Below are 21,203 nucleotides of genomic sequence, written 5' to 3' on the forward strand. Positions count from 1 at the left end.
GGACTTGCTTATTGCCCTTGGGCCTATCATAGCCCTCCCCCATACATTGTTACAATATGGAAACTGTACATTATTTCTTCCCTTACCAGTTATTAAAACGTGGTTGACATAGGATGGTATACATCGTAATAAGAGGTACGGTGTCTACATGTCCTCGCACTTTTAGTCCTGAAGGAACTGGATCCAGAATACGATCCTAGAGTTAGGTTCAGTTCCGCCTTACCCTCCCATATTACCAAGGAAGATGCCCCAATCGTTTCTTAAGAATGGATCAAAGTATCCATCACTCTCAACCCCTTAAGTAGGGTCACATTTAAATTGACTTTACAACCGATAGCTCATTAACTCCCCAGGACAATACGAAAAGAAAGACTACATAAATGCATTTTCGTACAGATGATTCCGCTAGCAGATTTAAGTTCTAGACAGCGGTTTGAGGTGAAATAAAAAAAAAAGCAGTAATCTAGATGCAGGACAGCAGTGAAGGCTGCCTTGAGATTGTTGACGTATTCATGGAGGTAAAATGCACGTTCGCGCAGGTGCTTAGACTGCGTAATAACGCTGTTAGCTGAGTGTGGGACGTTTACAGCGACATTGTGGCAAGTTAGACCTGTAGTTTCCGTCTGAGGAAATCAGTTCGGGTAGGTGGGTGAGTACCGTCTTTCCGCCAGAACAATGGCCGCTCGTTCCCATACAGGCTGCTACCGAGCGTGTAGAATGGAGCAGCGGTAGGGCGACGTGCCTGTTCTCGCAGATGCAAGGAAAACATGGCTGGAACGCAAGTTAAAAGAAACTTGCCGTGCTAGAGAGTAAATTTTGAAACAGAACTAAATAATCGTGCTCGATTTATTGAACTGGAGCTTGTGAATACCATGGTGGATCACGCTCAATAATAAGATATGATTGAGCGAATATCTGCACCAATATGAAGAGCCGGCCGTTGTGGCCGAGTGACTCTAGGCGCTTCAGTCTGGAACCGCGCGACCGCTACGGATAGATGGTGACATAGGGCATCTCTGCCGAAAGGGCACAATGCTGACGCACGCACCAGTCGTTCGGAGGACACCGTTCACAGTACAGTTATGAACATGGAATTACGCAGCAGACCAGACCTAATGACATCGTCAATTACGACCGCATTGGGCACGGGCGCTACAGTCTGGAACCGCGCGACCGCTACGGTCGCAGGTTCGAATCCAGCCTTGGACATGGATGTGTGTGATGTCCTTAGGTTAGTTAGGTTTAAGTAGTTCTAAGTTCTAGGGGACTGATGACCTCAGATGTTAAGTCCCACAGTGCTCAGACCCATTTGAACCATCTGAACCAACATGAATGAAAAGGGGGAGTCTGCGATGTTATAGGAAAAACTATTTTTATGGCGTTATGTCTCCTGAATTTCTCGTCGGGCAATGAGATTAGTTGCGAATAGATTTAGTAGTACAGAAGTAATAAATTACAACTTCGCTCCTGAAGCTCAAATTTTGCTCATGAACAGCAAAAATGTAGTAAGCGATAAATTTTTTTCTTTTATTATTTTATGTGAGGAGTCTGCGAGAAAGAGCTTCCAAAATGTTTGAAATTATGTGCAAAGTTTGTTGAAAGTCGCGGATAGTTCTCTTTCTGAAATACTGAGTATAGTCTGGGTAATTTGTACTCCGTGAGTAACACTGCCTACACTTCATATAATGAAGAGCCAAAACATTATGACGACCTGTTTAAGAGCTTGTTTGTCCGTCTTTCGAAGAAATATATTACTGATTCTGGGCATCAGGCATCAGACAGTTTGTTAGTAGGTTTGTAGAGGTATGTGGCAATTGGTGTCTAAGCTCAGGTCATGTAAGTCGCGTACATAACGGGCCGCTGATTTGCGTACATGATGATAGCGCCCGATAGTGACCAAGATGGGTTATAAAGGATTTACATCAGATGAATTTGGTCGCCGCTGTAGCACCGTTCTGGCTACGAGGGACGGACAATTATACCGCTGAAATATGTCATCGCCGTCGGGAAAGACATCAAGCATGAAGGGATGCAGGTGGTTTGAAGCTGTTAATGTGTCTTCTGTTGCTACCACAAGTGCTATGCAAGCGCAGGACATTGTCTACCATCGCATAATACTACTCCCACCAGCCTGCGCCCGAGCAATGTTCGCAGGAGAGCTTCTGTGAAGTTTGGAAGGTAGGAGACGAGGTACTGGCGGAATTAAAGCTGTGAGGACGGGTCGTGAGTCGTGCTTGGGTAGCTCAGTTGGTAGAGCACTTGCCCGCGAAAGGCAAAAGTCCCGAGTTCCAGTCTCGGCTCAGCACACAGTTTTAAACTGTCAAGATGTTTAATGCTGCAGTCTTTACGGAATATCTGATTCTCTCTACTTTTTTCTGCGAAGAGTGTTTTCCGTTCGTAATGATTTCGATGCGTTGAATTTTAACATTCCTTCCTTGAGGAACAGTCGAAAAAAATGTGTGGTTGCATCATAGAAGTTAAAAGTGCGTCTCAAAATTCAATCACTCTGCGTGGAACGCCGTTCTCCGTGAGTCCTGTGGTACCTGCGGCTGGGTTTTAATCCGGACATTTCTCATGGGCGGTTGCTTTATGTAACAAATGATGAAGCAACCTTTAGAAGTTTCTCGGTTGCCGAAACGCCCAAAGGGCATTAGTCAGATCCGGAGTGATGTTTTGACCCCTGCAGATAGTGGTGGCAGGCTTCTCCCTTCACGGCGCAGTGGGCTGAGATTGCGAAGCGGTGCAGGGCCGACTCCACCCAGCGCTGGCCGCTACGATTAAATTGCGCGGACAGCTTTCCCACTGGCCAGTATTAACGGAGTGAATGCTCTACTGCTGTGTAAAGGTCTGCTGTACACGGCCTGCGTCGCCGGGGGTGGGGGATGGGGGGATGGCAAATATTTCACGACAAAGTAACATGGATAGCTTCTGCATCTACGAGGCTTTGTGCAAAAGTGTGGAAACACCAAAAACACAACATATTACCATACCTAATACGATGTAGGAAAACGTTTGACATTCAAAACAGCTTCCAGTCGGCTCAGTATGAATAAATAAAAGAACCGTTTGGATTTCAAGGGAGTCTTGTACCATTCTTCCTGGGAAACTGAGGCAAATTCAGGTACCTATTATGGAGGAGGTTAGATCTTTCATTCCCTTCTCTCCAAAGCAGACCGCAAAGGTTCAATAATACTGAGACCTGGTGACGGTGGTGGCCATTGGAGTTGTGGCAATTCATCCTCGTGCCCAGAAAACCAGTCCTGGACGATTCGAGCTGTATGAACAGGAATCTTGTCGTCCTGAAGCTCAGCACTACCATTGGGGGAGAAACACTGTATCATGGGATGGACTGATCAGCCACAATGTGCTCAAAATAATCCCATGGTGTAATACGCTCCACGAAATATCATGATACACAGGGTGAAAAGTATTTAAACCGACAAACTCTGGGAGGTTGTAGGGGACTTCAAAACAAATATTTTTCCCTAATGTCATTTTTTCCTATGAGGATTATTTAAACCGGTGAAGGCCGTATTACGCTCTTCAGTTGTTAGAGGGCGTATTACGCTCTTCAGGTGTAGGCAACTGCTGTCCACCAGTGTAGTAGTGCATTGTCTTTGTTTACTAATGGAGCGATACACCTGGAGTGAGTACACTGATATGGTTGGTGCGTACTGCATCCTAATCGCCGTATCCCGCATCATACAACCTTTGCAGCTGTGTACGAACGTCTGCATGAGACTGGGTCATTTAGCATATTACCTAGACAGCGACGCCGTTGCACGGTAAGAACGCTGCAATTTGAGGAAGCTGTCTTGCAGCATGTGGAGAGGGATCCTTCAATCAGCACTCGCGCAATTGCACATAACATGGGAACAAATCAGACGAATGTCCTTCGAGAGCAATTGTTACGTCCATTTCACTTACAGCGTGTCCACAACCTGGAACCAATTGATTATCCACCCAGAGCACAGTTTTCGCAGTAGTACCTGGAACAGCGTGAAATGTATCCTACATTTCCATCCTCTGTGCTTTTTACCGATGAAGCAACGTTCGGGCGTAATGTAGTCTTCAACAAGCCCAATTCGCATGTTTGCAGTGAGGATAACCCACAGGTCACAGTTACTAGCGCTCATGAAGTGCGATTCTTCATTAATGTGTGGGTCGGTGTTGTTGGGGACTGTTAAATTGGGCCATATCTACTATCTAGGCCATTAAATGCAAGGCACTATTACAATTTTCTCGCCAGACCATTGCCAGAATTGCTGGAAGACGTCCCGCTCCCTACAAGACAACGCATGTGGTTCCAAAATGACGGGGCGCCGGCACATTTCAGTCGTCGTGTGCGTCGATTCCTGGACCGACGGTTCCCAGAAACGTGGATTGGCAGAGGTGGTCCTGTACCATGGCCTGCTCGATCCTCAGATATGTCCCCTCTGGACTTTTCTGTGGGGAGAGATGCGGAACCTTGTTTACGCAACTCCTGTTGCATCAGAAGAGGATCTGGTTGCCTGGATAGTAGCATCAGCAGGAACAATTCAGGATACTCCTGGGGTTTTTGAACGTGTCAGACAGAACATGATCCGACGGTGTAACCTTTGTTTACGTGTCAATGGAGACATTTTTGAAAATCTACTGTGATTGAAATTGGGTTGTGTTAATGTGTTGTCTCTTGGTCATAAAAATGGAAAAGTGATTGTTGGTTTAATCAATTCTCCGCCAGAGAAAGCTTCCTCTACCGGTTTAAATGACATTAGGGAAAAATATTTGTTTTGATATCCCCTACAACCTCCCAGAGTTTGACGGATTAAATACTTTTCACCCTGTAGAAGATATCAATCGAATTTTTTTCGAATGTAAACTGTTAGCAAACCATCAAACTGATTTCATACTACAGTTGTCACATATCATCAACCATTACCAATTAATGTAACAGCTCTCCTTCACATGAATATATTAATTTTGATACGATGTACACTGTAATCTGGCATGTAAGCCTTTAGGACAAAAGTAATTTTTTAAAGTGTAAGTGAGCCGGAAAGATAGCGACAGGTGAAGCGTGCGGTGTGGCGGGGCAGGTGCAGCAGCTGTCGCGGGCAGGTTGCGCTTTCGGGCGCAGCAGAGCGGACGACACGACGCTCCACCAGCCAAGCGCTGACGGCCTTGCAGCTGCCGCAACAACAGCAGAAACAGCAACACCCACAGCCGGGCGTCTAGTCTCAACAAGCGGCCGTGTCCCGGCGTTCTGCACACAGATCTGCACGTAGCCAGAGGGGCCATGCGGTGATACAATATTGACCATTAAAATTGCTACACCAAGAAGACGTGCAGATGATAAACAGGTATTCAGGACAAATATATTATGCTAGAACTGACATGTGATTACATTTTCACGCAATTTGGGTGCATAGATCCTAAGAAATCAGTACACAGAACAGCCACCTCTGGCCTTGATATTTGTTCTTATTCATGGACCTACTTTATTTTGTGGTGCGAAGTTAAATTTTTCTTTAATGAAAGTTTCTTCTTCTTCCAGTTTGGGTAACGGATGGCTAACTGTAGCTTTCGTTGCTTGTAACAATGCAGGGAGAGCGGGTTTGGAATCCTTTGAAACTAGGGAAATCCTAGCTTACCGTACTATACCTGTTTCTGAGATTATTATTGCTAGTGAGGGTTCCTACCTTTTACCGCACGGGAGTTTTTCTTTGTCTTGTCGTAGACGTTGTAAGATAAATTCCGATTGTAGTATTCTCTTATGGGTGAAGGCTAGTGGTCCTGCTTCTTTGGAAGATTGTCGTATTGTGGGTGATTGTACTTTATATAATCATTGAAAGCAGTTCTCAAATCGGCCTGGCTTCGATGGCGTATACAGGTACTGCTGTCCATGCAGCTTCAACGCGATACCACAGTCCATCTAGAATAGTGACTGGCGTATTGTGACGAGCCAGTTGCTCGGCCACCATTGACCAGACGTTTTCAATTGGTGAGACATCTGTAGAATGTGCTGGCAGGGCAGTAGTCGAACATTTTCTGTATCCAGAAAGGCCCGTACAGGACCTGCAACATGCGGTCGTGCATTATCCTGCTGAAATGTAGGGTTTCGCAGGGATCGAATGAAGGGTAGAGCCACGAGTCGTAACACATCTGAAATGTAACGTCCACTGTTCAAAGTGCCGTCAATGCGAACAAGAGGTGACCGAGACGTGTAACCAGTGGCTCCCCATACCATCACACCGGGTGATACGCCAGTATGGCGATGACGAATACACGCTTCCAATGTGGGTTCACCGCGATGTCGCCAAACACGGATGCGACCATCATGATGCTGTAAACAGAACCTGGATTTATCCGAAAAAATGACGTTTTGGCATTCGTGCACCCAGGTTCGTCGTTGACTACACCATCGTAGGCGCTCCTGTCTGTGATGCAACGTCAAGGTTAACCGCAGTCATGGTCTCCGAGCTGATAGTCCATGTTGCTGCAGACGTCGTCGAACTGTTCGTGCAGATGGTTGTTGTCTTGCAAACGTCCCCATCTGTTGACTCAGGGATCGAACTTGGCTGCACCATCCGTTACAGCCATGCGGATAAGATGCCTGTCATCTCGACTGCTAGTGATACGAGGCCGTTGGGATCCAGCACGGCGTTCCGTATGACCCTCCTGAACCCACCGATTCCATATTCTGCTAAAAGTTATTGGATCTCAACCAACGCGAGCAGCAATGTCGCGATAGGATAAACCGCAATCGAGATAGGCTACAACCCGACCTTTATCAAAGTCGGAAACGTGATGGTACGCATTTCTCCTCCTTACACGAGGCATCACAACAACGTTTCACCAGGCAACGCCGGTCAACTGCTGTTTGCGTATGAGAAATCGGTTGTAAACTTTCCTCGTGTCAGCACGTTGTAGGTGTCGCCACCGGCGTCAGCCTTATGTGAATACTTTGGAAAGCTAATCATTTGCGTATCACAGCATCTTCTTGCTGTCGGTTAAATTTCGCGTCTGTAGCACGTCATCTTCGTGGTGCAGCAATTTTAAAGGCCAGTAGTGTATATGAGGGCACGTGCCGGTATTCGTCGGAAGGAAGTTTAGAAAGCTTTACCAAGCGACTCGCCGCAGCTTCAGTGCAGATCATCCGCTATTTTAACACTTTGCCGTCCGCACGCATCGTGCAAGTTTATTCGCTTGGCGCCGGCAGCGCTAATTCCGATTATTTGGCTTGTCGCCGGCCGCTTGTCACCTTTCCGTTGATGACAAACTTCAAACACATTGACTTTTGAGCGCTTTAATTTTTCCGGAAATCCTCTATTTTGCCGTATCGTTCCACAAACTCTAATTTCCTTTTCAAGGAACTTCTCTGCAAGTTCTACACTGTTATAATAATTATCCATGTAGAGGTGATGCCACTTTCCATAAGAAGGTGTCAATAGTTCCATCACTGTTTTTGCTAAAGGTCGTCCAGCGCCGGAATATATCTTGAATGAGGAAATGTAACCCGTACTCGAATCACACAGCATCCAAATGAGTATCTCATATTTCGTAATTTTCGACGAATTGTAAACTTTAAAATTTAACTGTCCACGCCACGGTATCATTCCTTCGTTAATTGAGATGTTTTGACTTAGATTAAACGTTTCTTTAAACTTTTTGGAAAAAATAATCAATTACGAATTGCACTTTGAAATGCCGCTCGGCATTATCCGGTTTATTGTTGTTGTCGGAAAAATGTGAAAATGATAATTTGTCTGAATCGGCTGAGGAACATCGCTCTGCGAAATATCGGTGTGTCTATTAAGGGATCCGTTGGTCAGTAATCATCGATCCTTGCTTTTTTTTTACAATTCACATAAGGATAGCGAGCCCAAACCATTTCCTAAGTTCGGGTTTCTAACGTCGACAAATTTGGCATTTTTTAAATCCAGTTTCCTTCCATTGCAGTTTTGACTGTAATACTTGTTGGTTTCGTTGCAAATGTTTTCAAACAGATCGTTCCCAATATATAATTCTACGATATCCACGTCGTTCTGTGTATCTTTGGGAAATATGTGTGGATCCGGAGATCCTTCAAATTTCTTATTGGTCCTCAGTAAATCATAGTCTGTCTTCTACGTCTGACTCATCCGAATCAGTTGGCAACCGTAACGTTCGCCGAATTATTCTTGGGCGTATTTCACTATCTTCCGACGATTCTGCTTCCCTTTCATTTTTTTGATATCCAATATCTTCTTCCCAATCGGCCATGTAAAACGTCCGCGCATTCATCGTAAATAATCGTACCGTCTCTTTCGTCTGACACGATGAAAGTGCACATATACTTATAAAAACAAAAAGACTTATTGTTACCTAAACAAAGCACCAACAGAATGAAAAAGATACTAAAGTGCTGTCACCGGCCACTGCGCAATACTATGCTCACGATACGACTGTGGTGTCTCCGGCCACTGAGCGATACTATGCACACGACACCACTGTGGTGTCGCCGGCCGTTGACCGCTATTTCGCGCACGACCCACTGTGGTGTCACCGGTCGGCAAAGTTTTATTCAAATGCCAGACGTTCAAGCGTATAGGATAGATAAGATAATGTTACATACCAACTATTCAGAAGTTAAGACCGTCAGTACGAATGTCCACCGTCACTCCAAGAAGTTATCAGACTGATTTTATTCTTAGCGCATAAGCGACGTCAGTGCTGTTGGCTTGAATTAACAACTGCAAACAAGGATGTGCACTGAAGCAGTAAGGCAGTGTTAAGAAAAGGACATGCAGCTGCAGTCTGTCACCATTGTTAGGTCACAAATAGTGGTGGAGCAACGAACTGAACACCTCTAGCTGTCCAGAATACGATATTGCACTGGCTGTGTTATTCTGAATTCGATGTAAAGTTCCTTTGGACGTTCAGAATAACACAGGCACTGCAATATCGTATTTATCCGCCGACACAGGACAAGCGACTGCCATCTAAAATGTCTCACCTGTACGGGAATGTACATAATGGATGGACGAGTACAGGTTACAGACTAATAGTTGACGACATAATTGTGAGTCGTGATTCGTGCACGGATAGCCAAATTGTAAGGCGACCACTCGCGAGAAATCCGGGTTCGAGTCCCGGTCCTACACAAATTTTCATTGTTGTCATTCCATTCTACAGCTGATGGTTGTTCATATTCGCAATTTCGAATTCATTTAATGTAACTCTCCATAATGATATGAAGAGAACACCTTGAATCCCTAATATACCAGGTGATCAAAAAGTCAGTACAAATTTGAAAACTTAATAAACCACGGAATAATGTAGGCAGAGAGGTAAAAATTGACACACATGCTTGGAATGACATGAGGTTTTATTAGAACAAAGAAAAAAGTATTGCTAGACGCGTGAAAGATCTCTTGCGCGCGTCATTTGGTGATGATCGTGTGCTCAGCCGCCACTTTCGTCATGCTTGGCCTCTCAGGTCCCCAGACCTCAGTCCGTGCGATTATTGGCTTTGGGGTTACCTGAAGTCGCAAGTGTATCGTGATCGGCCGACATCTCTAGGGATGCTGAAAGACAACATCCGACGCCAATGCCTCACCATAACTCCGGACATGCCTCTTCAGTGCTGTTCACAACATTATTCCTCGACTACAGCTATTGTTGAGGAATGATGTTGGACATATTGAGCATTTCCTGTAAAGATCATCATCTTTGCTTTGTCTTACTTTGTTATGCTAATTATAGCTATTCTGATCAGATGAAGCGCCATCTGTCGGACATTTTTTAAACTTTTGTATTTTTTTGGTTCTAATAAAACCCCATGACATTCCAAGCATATGTGTCAATTTGTACCTCTCTATCTACATTATTCCGTGATTTATTCAGTTTCCAAATTTATACTGACTTTTTGATCACCCGGTATATATGGTGTTTACTACCAATTTTTTGTTATTAAAAGTTACTGACATTGTTCGGCGGTAAATATCTGATCGTTACGAGGGAATCGTAAATAAGCTATCCTGTAACGTACCGTTTCGTATCTCGCAAAGCCCTTAGAAAACTCGGTCGCAGGTTCGAATCCTGCCTCGGGCACGGGTGTGTGTGATGTCGTTAGGTTTGTCAGGTTTAAGTAGTTCTAAGTTCTAGGGGATTGATGACCTCAGATGTTAAGTCCCATAGTGCTCAGAGCCATTTGCACCTTAGAAAACTAAAGAATAACAAATGTGGTGTCATTTTTTTTAGATATTGTCCATTTTACGGCAATAAATACACAACCTGTTGTAAAAACTATGTGTCAAATCTATAAGATCGCTAGTATTCACACTTATCCGATATCGCATTCAAAATTGCCGCTTTCTGGCCGCTTGGGGCGCTGACATCGCTGTGAGCAACAAAAACGAGACGATGCGTCGCGTGTGATATGTTAGACTGTGATGTAGATGTAGACGTAGATATATTAACTTATTCGGGGTATAGCCGGCCGAAGTGGCCGTGCGGTTAAAGGCGCTGCAGTCTGGAACCGCAAGACCGCTACGGTCGCAGGTTCGAATCCTGCCTCGGGCATGGATGTTTGTGATGTTCTTAGGTTAGTTTGGTTTAACTAGTTCTAAGTTCTAGGGGACTAATGACCTCAGCAGTTGAGTCCCATAGTGCTCAGAGCCATTTGTTCGGGGTATATTTGGTGGTGACTGTCTTACCTACCACACCTGTAAAAGGTGTTCGAAGTGAATCGACTGTGAAGCTGCCGTTAGTGGTACACATGGGTGGTTTCGCAGAAAGGCGTATCCCAAAATCGCGAAACAAGAGGCAATTCAGCAGGCAGGTTTTAGAGAGCTAAGGTGCCGGAAGTGTCCGCCCATCGTCATTTTGCGACTTTCATCGCCCCGTCCCCCCGCTTTCTCCCCCCTTGTGATCGACCCGAGTTCCCGACCAGCGATACGGCGCCACGGTCCTTGGCCGCTACACGACGCCCGCCGACAGCCGCCCGTATCGCTCCCTTTCTACCGTCACGTACGCGAGCAGGCAACTGGCACGTATTACGCTCACGCGTGATCACAGCTTCGACCGCCGCCGTGAAAACGTCCATCTCGCGGAACCAGGTGGTCTGCTTTCTCGTATGGCTAACGAGTGAGTGGTCCGTCTCACTTTTTTTCCACACCGTAGCCAGCACTCAGAATACTATAGTTCGAAACTTTTGTTGTATGTAGAACCATTACTCGTACCTGATTCCGTTTCATACACAGCACTGAAATATCAAAATGAATTTTACTCATCCAGTTGTGAATAGAACAGGGGAGGAACGATTGCTGGTAAATTTCTGTGTCATCTCTAATCTCCCTAATCCTGTCTTCGCATCGGTTTCCTAACGAGGTGTGCAAGTACGTAGGAGGGATCTTCTCTGTTACTTCTTACGATCCTATCTGGAAGTGGCCCAAATTCGACGCGCATTAGTGATGTATTGGTCGATCCTGGGTTATGTACGCTAACTCCTGCGAGGGCGGACTGTACTTCTACATCTACATCTACATGTACATGGATACTCTGCAGATCACATGTAAGAGCCCGGCAGAGGGTTCTTCGAACCACCTTCACAATTCTCTATTATTCCAATCTCGTATAGCGCGCGGAAAGAATGAACACCTATATCTTCCCGTACGAGCTCTTATTTCCCTTATTTTATCTTTGTGATCGTTCCTCCCTATGTAAGCCGGTGTCAACAAAATATTTTCGCATTCGAAGGAGAAATTTGGTTATTTGAATTTCCTGAGAAGATTCCGTCGCAACGAAAAACGCCTTTCTTTTAATGATGTACACCTCAAATCCTGTATCATTCCTGTGACACTCTCTCCCATATTTCGCGATAATACAAAACGTGCTGCCTTTCTTTGAACTTTTTCGATGTACTCAGTCAGTCCTATCTGCTAAGGATCCCACACAGCGCAACAGTATTCTAAAAGAGGACGGACAAGAGTAGTGCAGGCAGTCTCCTTAGAAGGTCAGTTACATTTTCTAAGTGTCCTGCCAATAAAATGCAGCTTTTGGTTAGCCTTCCCCACAACATTTTCTATGTGTTCTTTCCAATTTAAGTTGTTCGTAATTGTAATACCTAGGTATTTAGTTGAATTTACGGCTTTTAGATTAGACTGATTTATCGTGAAGCCGAATTTTAACGACTTCCTGACGATTCTTCCAGTGGATCTCAGTCCGACGTCTGAATTTTCTGTAATTAATGGTCGTTCCACTTTAAATCGCTCCGTATGTATTTTTCCCCGTTTAGCCCTTTCTCGTTTTTCTACGGTGTCGGCAGTGTTATATCGGATTTAGCAGTGTTAGTGGCATCAGTTCGCCGAATACCCTCCCTGATGTCATCACTCAACAGAGCAAGGGACCTGTCTACCACATTATCTACGTCTTGAGTAGATCTCACGTTCAAGATTGACACATCTTCCAGGAGTTTGTGTAGTGTGTAGCTCAGGGGGAACATGGTAATAGTCCATTATTTACCTAATGGCATGTGGGTAACCGCCTAAAAACCACATAGTGGACGGCAAGCTCGTCAGCCCTCGCCGTTTCGGGGGTGGTCCGTCTCCTTGTGTTCCCGATCAGCGCTCTCGACTAACTGGGGGGAGGGGAGGGGGGAATCAAACTGCGCCGTAATCATATTTCCAGGCATTTGATGGAGTGGCCGCTACCGTGTAATCATGCAATAATGTGTCTTCGCGTTTATTCATGCGCAGTACGTTACATCTGTTCATGTTGAGAGTCATGTAACATTTTTTGAAGGATAACATTTTTGCTTTATAATGTAGTTAAACAGTAGATGACTATGAAAGCGGAAATCATTCCAATATGCAAAGCTTATAGAAACATTGTGATTTTATGTTTATAGACTGAAGCCGCGAGTGTAAATTTGCACCAAGGGCAGGAATCGAATCCAGGTCTCCTGCTTACTAGGTAGGTGTGTTAGGCACTAAGCCGCCTTGAAACAGCGGTTCACACAACAGCACGGATTACCCTGGCGCGCCTCCTCCTCGATCCAAATTCTCATCATTGTCACAGCCTATTTTAAATTCCCTCTTACACACGAACATTCGGCGATACGTAAAACCATATCTGCATGAGACCAGCAAAGTCTCCGAAGTTGTGTCATTTTATCTGCCCGCTGTTGTCAGCGTTACAGAATGATTTCACTAAGCTAGACTTGTTATAATTACCTCGTCCTGGGGTGAAACTCTGTAATCTCCCTTCCCCATCTCATCTCAAGGCACACACCTTGTTTCAATATTATATGCACGTAGCCCCTGTCGTATACAAAGACAATGGCCAAATCAACATGGGCACAGCGTAATTAATCGAAGAGTGTGGCTGTGGACATAACAGTGGTCATATTAGAGGAAGTCTAGCGTCTTTTACTTTACGTGATTGGGAAATCTACGAACAACTATAACAGCTTGGAAGTCAATATGTAAAATACAACAGGTGGAATCCATATGAGGTTTTCGTCATTGTACCAGCATGCTAAACATACTAAAATACGTTAGCATAACGACTGAGATGTGAATAGATACGGTGTGCTCAATGTCTTAAAATCAAATGCTATTTTATTGGCAACAACACCTCCCATAATCACGGTAGAGGACTGGCGATCGATCCAGGGATAACCAAATCGAATCCTACAGTAGAGAGCAATTTTTACGAACAATAGCTCGACTAGATCGAAGACTAAGGGAAGGAGATAATGTCGAGGAAGGGAGCAAGTAGCGACGCGCAGGATGATAAAATATCGTGTAGCTGTGTCTTGGTTTAAATCTGAATCCGGCCGAGGGGTCTCACAGAGTGAGAGATTTCATACAGCTGAAGGCGAACTTAACTGCTCGAACACAGTGTTCAGTTTGGCTGCCATTTTGGTAGATGTCAAGTGCAGTGAGCCATATGCGGTCACCAAGTTCCATCTACCTAGCTTCTTCTTCATTTTGGTTCATTACCACATAAAGGCGCAGGCTTCGTGCGCAAACACTCGTTAGTCATCTTCGTGACAAAGGTATACGCTGATGGACCAAACATTATGACCACTGCTCACCACGAGACTGAATAGCGCCTGATGGCGTTGAGGCCATGCCACGCCGTGAGGAAAGTGTCTGAGGGGGAATCAGACGAATAGGGAATGACGCTAGCGACAGTGCGTGCCGCAAATGGGGAAATCCACTGACAGAAGCAACTTTGACAAAGGGCAGATTGTTACGGCCCGGCACCTGGGAACGAACATGTCGGAAAGGGCGAAGTTGGTCGGCTGCTACCGTGCTACTGTCGTAGCTATTGACTATTTCAATTTTGTTATAATGCTGTTTATTTTTATAAAAGAGACACGAGGATAGCTATGTGGAATAAAACTGTTGGCTCTGAGCACTATGGGACTTAACATCTATGGTCATCAGTCCCCTAGAACTTAGAACTACTTAAACCTAACTAACCTAAGGACATCACACACATCCATGCCGAGGCAGGATTCGAACCTGTGACCGTAGCAGGTCACGCGATTCCAGACTGTAGCGCCTAGAACCGCACGGCCACACCGGCCGGCAATAAAACTGTTCCGTAGCTTACATGGCCTATATATGCTCACTCAGTTTGTAGACGCTTCACTGTTTCCGGTTTCTAGGGGATCTAGTAAGGCACTTCATTGCATACCTAAAGAAGGCGATCGATATGAGGTAACGTTCAGTAAGTATGCAACACGCCTAACGTACAGGTATCACGAGTACGACGTTAACTGACCAAGGCTACTAGATAAACTACCGTAGCCTATACTTACTTATGATCGTCTACGGTAGCCGATTGTATTTTTACAATTGTGCTTACATCCCTTCATGCTCTATGCCTCCCCCGACGACGCTGGCATCTTCAGTAGGATAACAGTCTGCGTCACCAAGACAGGATATTATTACAGTGGACTGAGTAGCTTGATTGTCAACTTACGTTCATATCATGCCTATAATATCCACCTGATCTGATCCCACTGGAACACATCTGGGACACAACAGGACGCCATCTCTGTGCTTACATATCGTTCATCTATAATTCACGGGAATTGCTTGACCTATGCTTAGACATCTGGTGCCACATATACCCGGAAGTCTACCAGGCACTTGTCAAATCCATGCCGCACAGAATGGCTACTATACTCAGATCTAAAGGTGGGCCAAGACGCTAGTAAGTTGGCGCTCATAACGTTTTGTGTCATTAGTGTGTGTATCTGGCATATCAAACAGACCGGAATACCGCTATTGCAAACCTCCTACATTTAGATATGATCAAGTATCTACCATCACTAGATTCTTCTCAACAGCTCTTGATTAGTGTGCAACTGACCTTCCCATGTCTGCGCAAATAAATTGCTAAATTATAATTTTTTTGACTTTCTCATCGAAATAACTTCATATCTTTAGCACTGCGATATATCGTAGATGTCTAAGAGAGTGAACCAAGTGAGAACATTCCCCGCACACACTTCCTCCCTTCCTTCAAAGCATTGCAGATCGTCTCGGTTTGTTCTGACCTATCATAGACCTCTAATATGCTAATAAATAATAAAACTAGAAAGAGTTTTTGGCACACATAAATAATGACAGCAGCTGCTGCTTCTTTATATAACTTATTTGTCGGTTTTGCATGTATACGCGCAATGATAAAGAATACACGTTCTTGAAGGTTACAGGCTTCTTCTCATCAGGCTCCTCAAGAGATGCGCTGGAAACTCCTAAAACAGGTTTAAACGAACGAGGGCACTTGGCAGACGATTTAAAATTATTTGCAGCTCCTACCTGATACAACTTATTTATTGGTTTCACATGTAGCGACGTAGCCGTAACAAACGTCGACTCGTTTCAGCGTGACGCTGCCTTTTCTCCGAAAGTCGATATTTATATAAGCAGCCGGTTGCTTACACAACGCGATCTACTGGCACTCAGTCAACAATTGCCACAAAAACCGCTGTGGCCGTGGACAATTAATTCCTCGCGAAAGTTACTGGAAAAGTTAGGTGCAAATTTTAAGACACTCAGAAAGTTATTGTTCTACACAGTTCCAAAGAGAGAGACGTCGGGAATAAATCACATTGACATGAGCAGAAGTAACGGCTGCTACAGTAATTCTGTGGACGTGAACCACTGTCTGTTCCTGTTCACAATCAGTAACATGTATACATTCGCTTTCTGTAATAACAGAGTAATTCACGGAGAGAGATTACCTGGTAGATTTTCTTGTTTCTCCACGTTCATTCGGTGGTCTTTATATCTGTCTTTCGAATCTATGTGCAAGGTAATTTATCTAATAAGCTTCATCACTCGACGGTTCAAATCGGTACGCTAAATCGGAAAGAGAGCTCTTTGGATACCTAAGACCACCAGAAGTACACACTACTGAGATATCTAAGGCGTCCATGGATATTTCGGTTTGCTATAGAAGGAGCATCGCAAGGAAAAGGAAGAGGCAGGAGAGAGATTAAAATAGCTCTTACGGGTCATCTCCTGTTTTAAACCCAACTATGTTATACAGAAACAAAAGATTATCATAATACGGGCAAATTGTGGACTCTATCAATCCAGTCGAAAGATTGAGGACTGTCTAAAACTTGGCTAGTAACATCGTGCCCCAAAATTCAAGATTGCTCAGAGAAGAATTTTTTCCAGTTGAAACATTTGCGAGTTTCCTTGCATCACTGGACTTCGGTACCGAGCATATGGTACGAGATGTAACAGCCTAAAAGTATTACCATAAAATTCACCATTGTTTTCCTACGTGGGAAAATACACATTAACCAATCATTTTTTGAAGTAATCCACAGAATAGATCTTAATCAGCGTCGACGCTAAACTGAAACTAAACTAAACTCTGTCTGGACGGGCCATGAAGGCCCAACGGTACCGACCGGCCGCCGTGTCATCCTCAGGCCACGGATATGGAGGGGCATGTGGTCACCACACCGCTCTCCCGGCAGCTACATCTGAATCAAGTAGCTCCTCAGTTTGCCTCACAAGGGCTGAGTGCACCCCGCTTGCCAACAGCGCTCGGCAGACTGGACGGTCACCCATCCAAGTCCTAGCCCAGCCCGACAGCGCTTAACGTCGGTGATCGGACGAGAACCGGTGTAACCACGGCGGCAAGGCCGCTGGCACAATCACGGTCGTCACAGATGAATTAGTGTTAACGTTACTTAAAGGAGAGTATGGGAACCCGCCGTTTCTACAGAACAGCTGATGGCCACTTCTATAAGTAATGGCAAAGACTGGCCGCTTCCCCAATCGTTGCAATTTCGGACAGGACGTGCTGCGTGCAGACGTTGTGACAACTCATCCCAATATCAACAGCGACCGAGGCTTTCAACGTAGCATAGCCTGGGAGCGTGCTCTACTGACTACAATAGCAGCAAGCCACAAGCTAACTGCTTCCGAAGACGTGCTGTGTACCTTCCGGACCCTCCTCTACGTTACTATGCAGTGAGCTCGACACGAGACTTGCGGTAGCGTAGTAGTGGTACTTTCGATGCTTGCACGCTGGAGAGGGGAGGGGGCGTGTTTGACGTAACTAATACAATAAGTTACTGACAAGAATGATATACAGAAGAAAAGAAAAGAAAATTGAGGTTCTGTTCAAAGACGATCAGTTTGGATATAGAAAAGGTTAAGGCTCTGGAGAGGCAGTTCTGATTTTGCGACTAACAATGGAAGCAAGACGTAAGAAAAATCAAGACACGTTCGTAGTATTTATCCCTATAAAAAGCGTTTGAAATTGTAAAATAGTGTAAGGTATTCGAAATGATCAAGAAAATAGGGAAGAGCGTTTTATATTTATATTACACACTAATAACCCAAACCATTATGACCACTGCCCATCGGACGTTGGATGCCGCCTGGTGGCGTAGAGGGTACGTGAAGTGGTACCAAAAGTATGCAAGCGGAGCAGACGCGAAGATATGAGCTGCAAATGGGGTAGTCCATCAAGATAAGCGACTTTGACAAAGGGCAGGCTATTATTACGCAGAGCCTGTGAATGAATATCTCGAAAACGTGCTACAGTTCAAATGGTTTAAATGACTCTGAGCACTATGGGACTTAACATCTGTGGTCATCAGTCCCCTAGAACTTAGAACTACTTAAACCTAACTAACCTAAGGACATCACACACATCCATGCCCGAGGCAGGATTCGAACCTGCGACCGTAGCAGTCACGCGGATCCGGACTGAAGTGCCTAGAACTGCACAGCCACCGCGGCCGGCTATACACAATGCTGGTGACTACTTTGAAGGTCAGTAAAACTTTGAAACACGTATCTATTTTGTACGAGCTGTATATAAGTAGTTGAAACTATTTAAGTTACAACCCTGGTATTTGGTAGTGTTACCTGGAAGAGCAGGTAGCCGCTCTCGTACATCCAAAACTCAGAGGCGGAGGCCGGGGGCGGTTGTGGAGGCGGAGGCGGCGGCGGCTGCCCCAGGGCGGGCAGCTTGTGCAGCTGGATGGCCAGGCAGCGCTGCAGCAGCAGCGGCCGCCGGCCCACCCCCACAGCCGCCCCCGCAGCCACCGCCCCCGCGACGCCACCCCCGGGCCCCCGCGGGCCTCGCCCGCCGCTCATAGGCCGGCCGGTCGCCGGCGTCCAGCCGCCGCCTCCTGCAACACAAGAAAACACAACACACCGTTACTCGACGTAAGCAAGAACTCATAGCGCCAGCAACCGCCTACTAGGAATAGACAAACTTCTACGAGAGGCGTGTGTGTAATGCTAAACATTTTCCTGAAAGCAGGTTGGTTTTATTTAGTATTACAATACAACAAATTATTACCCATTCTTTTGGCTGGAAAACGCTATTTTTCAACATGATCTCTGTTCAGCGCGACGGCCTTACGCCACCTTTCTGTCAGGGCCTATATGCTCGCTTGGTACTGTTCAACTGGTCGACGTCACAGCCAAAGTCTTGTTGCATCAGCAACCTCCCCGTCATCCACGTACAGATTTCCACGAAGTGCATCCTTCCTTGGGCCAAACTCGCCTCTTTTTATGGTCTTCTGTTGAGCGAATAGAAACCCAGTGGGCACATCTACATCTGCATCTACGTGATTACTCTTCTATTTACAATAAAGTGCCTGGCAGAGGGTTCAATGAACCACCTTCAAGCTGTCTCCCTACCGTTCCACTCTCGAACGGCACGCAGGAAAAACGGGCACTTAAATGTTTCCGTGGGATCCCTGATTTCTCCCCTTTTATCGTGATGATCATTTCTCTCTATGTAGGTGGGTGCCAACAGAATGTTTTCGCAATCGGAGGAGAAAACTGGTGATTGAAATTTCATGAGAAGATCCCGTCGCAACGAGAAACACCTTTGTTTTAATGATTGCCACTCCAACTCACGTATCATGTCTGTGACACTATCTCACCTTTTCGCGATAATACAAAACTAGCTGCTCTTCTTTACACTTTTTTTATGTCATCCGTCAGTCCCACCTAATGCGGATCCCACACCGCACAGCAGTACTCCAGAATGGGCGGACAAGCGTAGTGTAATCAGTCTCTTTGGTAGACCTGTTGCACCTTTTAAGTGTTCTGTCAATGAATCACAGTCTTTGGTTTGCTCTACCCACAATATTATCTATGTGATCGTTCCCATTTAGGTTATTTGTAATTGTAATCCCTAAGTATTTAGTTGAATTTACAGCCCTCAGATTTGTGTGACTTAATCGCGTAATCGAAATTTAGCTGATTTCTTTTAGTACTCATGTGAATAACTTCGTACTTTTCTTTATTCAGGGTCAATTTCCACTTCTCGCACCATACAGTTACCTTATCTAAACCATTTTGCAAGTCGTTTTGATCTTCTGATGACTTTACAATACGGTGAATGACAGCATCATCTGCAAACAATCTAAGATGGCTACTCAGATTGTCTCCTATGTCTTAATATAGTTCAGGAACAATAGAAGACCTATAACACTTCCTTGGGGAACGCCGGATATTACTTCTGTTCTACTCGATGATTTTCCATCTGTTACTACAAACTGTGATCTTTCTGACAGGAAATCACAAATCCAGTCGAACAACCTAGGCGATACTCCGTAAGCACGCAGTTGGATTAGAAGACGCTTGTGAGGAACGATGTCGAAAGCCTTCTGGAAACCTAAAAATATGGAATCAATTTGACATCCTCTATCGATAGCACTTATTACTTCATGAGTATAAAGAGCTAGTTGTGTTTCACAAGAACGATATTTTCTGAATCCATGCTGACTATATGTCAATAAATCGTTTTCTTCGAGGTACTTCATAATGTTCGAATACAGTATATGTTCTAAAACCTTACTGCAAATCGACGTTAGTGATATAGGCCTGTAACTCAGCGGATTACTCCTACTTCCCGTCTTGGGTATTGGTTTGATTTGTGCAATTTTCCAGTCTTTAGGTACGTATCTTTCTGTGCGCGAGTGGTTGTATATAACTGCTAAATATGGAGCTATTTTATCAGCATAATCTGAGAGGAACCTGGCTGGCATATAACCTGACTGGTATACAAGTGATTCAAGCTGCTTTGTTACGCCGAGGATATCTACTTCTATGTTTCTCATCTCAGCAGTTGGTCTTGATTGGAGTTCAGGAATATTTACTTCGTCTTCTTTGGTGAAGGAGTTTCGGAAAACCGTGTTTAATAACTCTGCTTTAGTGGCTCTGTCATCAATGACTTCACCGTTGTTATCGCGCAGTGAAGGTATTGACTGCGTCTTGCCACTGCTGTGCTTTATGTATGACCAGAATCACTTTGGGTTATCTGCCACATTCCGAGGCAGAATTTCGTTGTGAAAATTATTAAAGGCATCTCGCACTGAAGTATTTCGAACTTCTGTAAAACTTTGCCAATCTTGGGGATTTGCGTTCTTTTAAATTTGGCATGCTTTTTTCGTTGCTTCTGCAACAGCGATCTGACCCGTTTTGTGTACCATAGGGGACCAGTACCATTACTTATTAATTTAGTACGCCAACTAGTGGACGAATGTGTCAGCACTACCAATATAGACGTCCAGTTGCGAAATAAGGTATTTGATGGTGATCCATCAGTCACCTCGAATGAGAGTGTGCGCACGTTCGAACAATGGAGGAGTGACAACTGTGTGCGGCCGGACGGCACCCGGGAGATCGGACAGGCTTGCGCTATCATGTTTCGATTTTGACAGACGC

The 21,203-nt window shown here is 45.0% G+C and overlaps 1 protein-coding gene and 1 pseudogene across 1 annotated transcript in view; both read right to left on the reverse strand.

The window, feature by feature from the left end:
- LOC124545065 (probable serine/threonine-protein kinase nek3) overlaps positions 1-18,543 on the reverse strand; it is a 349,235-nt gene extending 330,692 nt beyond the window's left edge. The window contains exon 1 of the mRNA XM_047123863.1: positions 18,384-18,543. Within this exon, the coding sequence (XP_046979819.1) occupies positions 18,384-18,413 (30 nt within the window). The 5' untranslated portion in view covers positions 18,414-18,543. The remainder of the gene's footprint in view (positions 1-18,383) is intronic.
- Positions 17,037-17,154, reverse strand: LOC124546201 (annotated as a pseudogene).
- Positions 18,544-21,203: the final 2,660 nt, after the last annotated feature.

Source organism: Schistocerca americana, chromosome 8 (genome assembly GCF_021461395.2).
Source record: "Schistocerca americana isolate TAMUIC-IGC-003095 chromosome 8, iqSchAmer2.1, whole genome shotgun sequence".
NCBI lineage: Eukaryota > Metazoa > Arthropoda > Insecta > Orthoptera > Acrididae > Schistocerca > Schistocerca americana.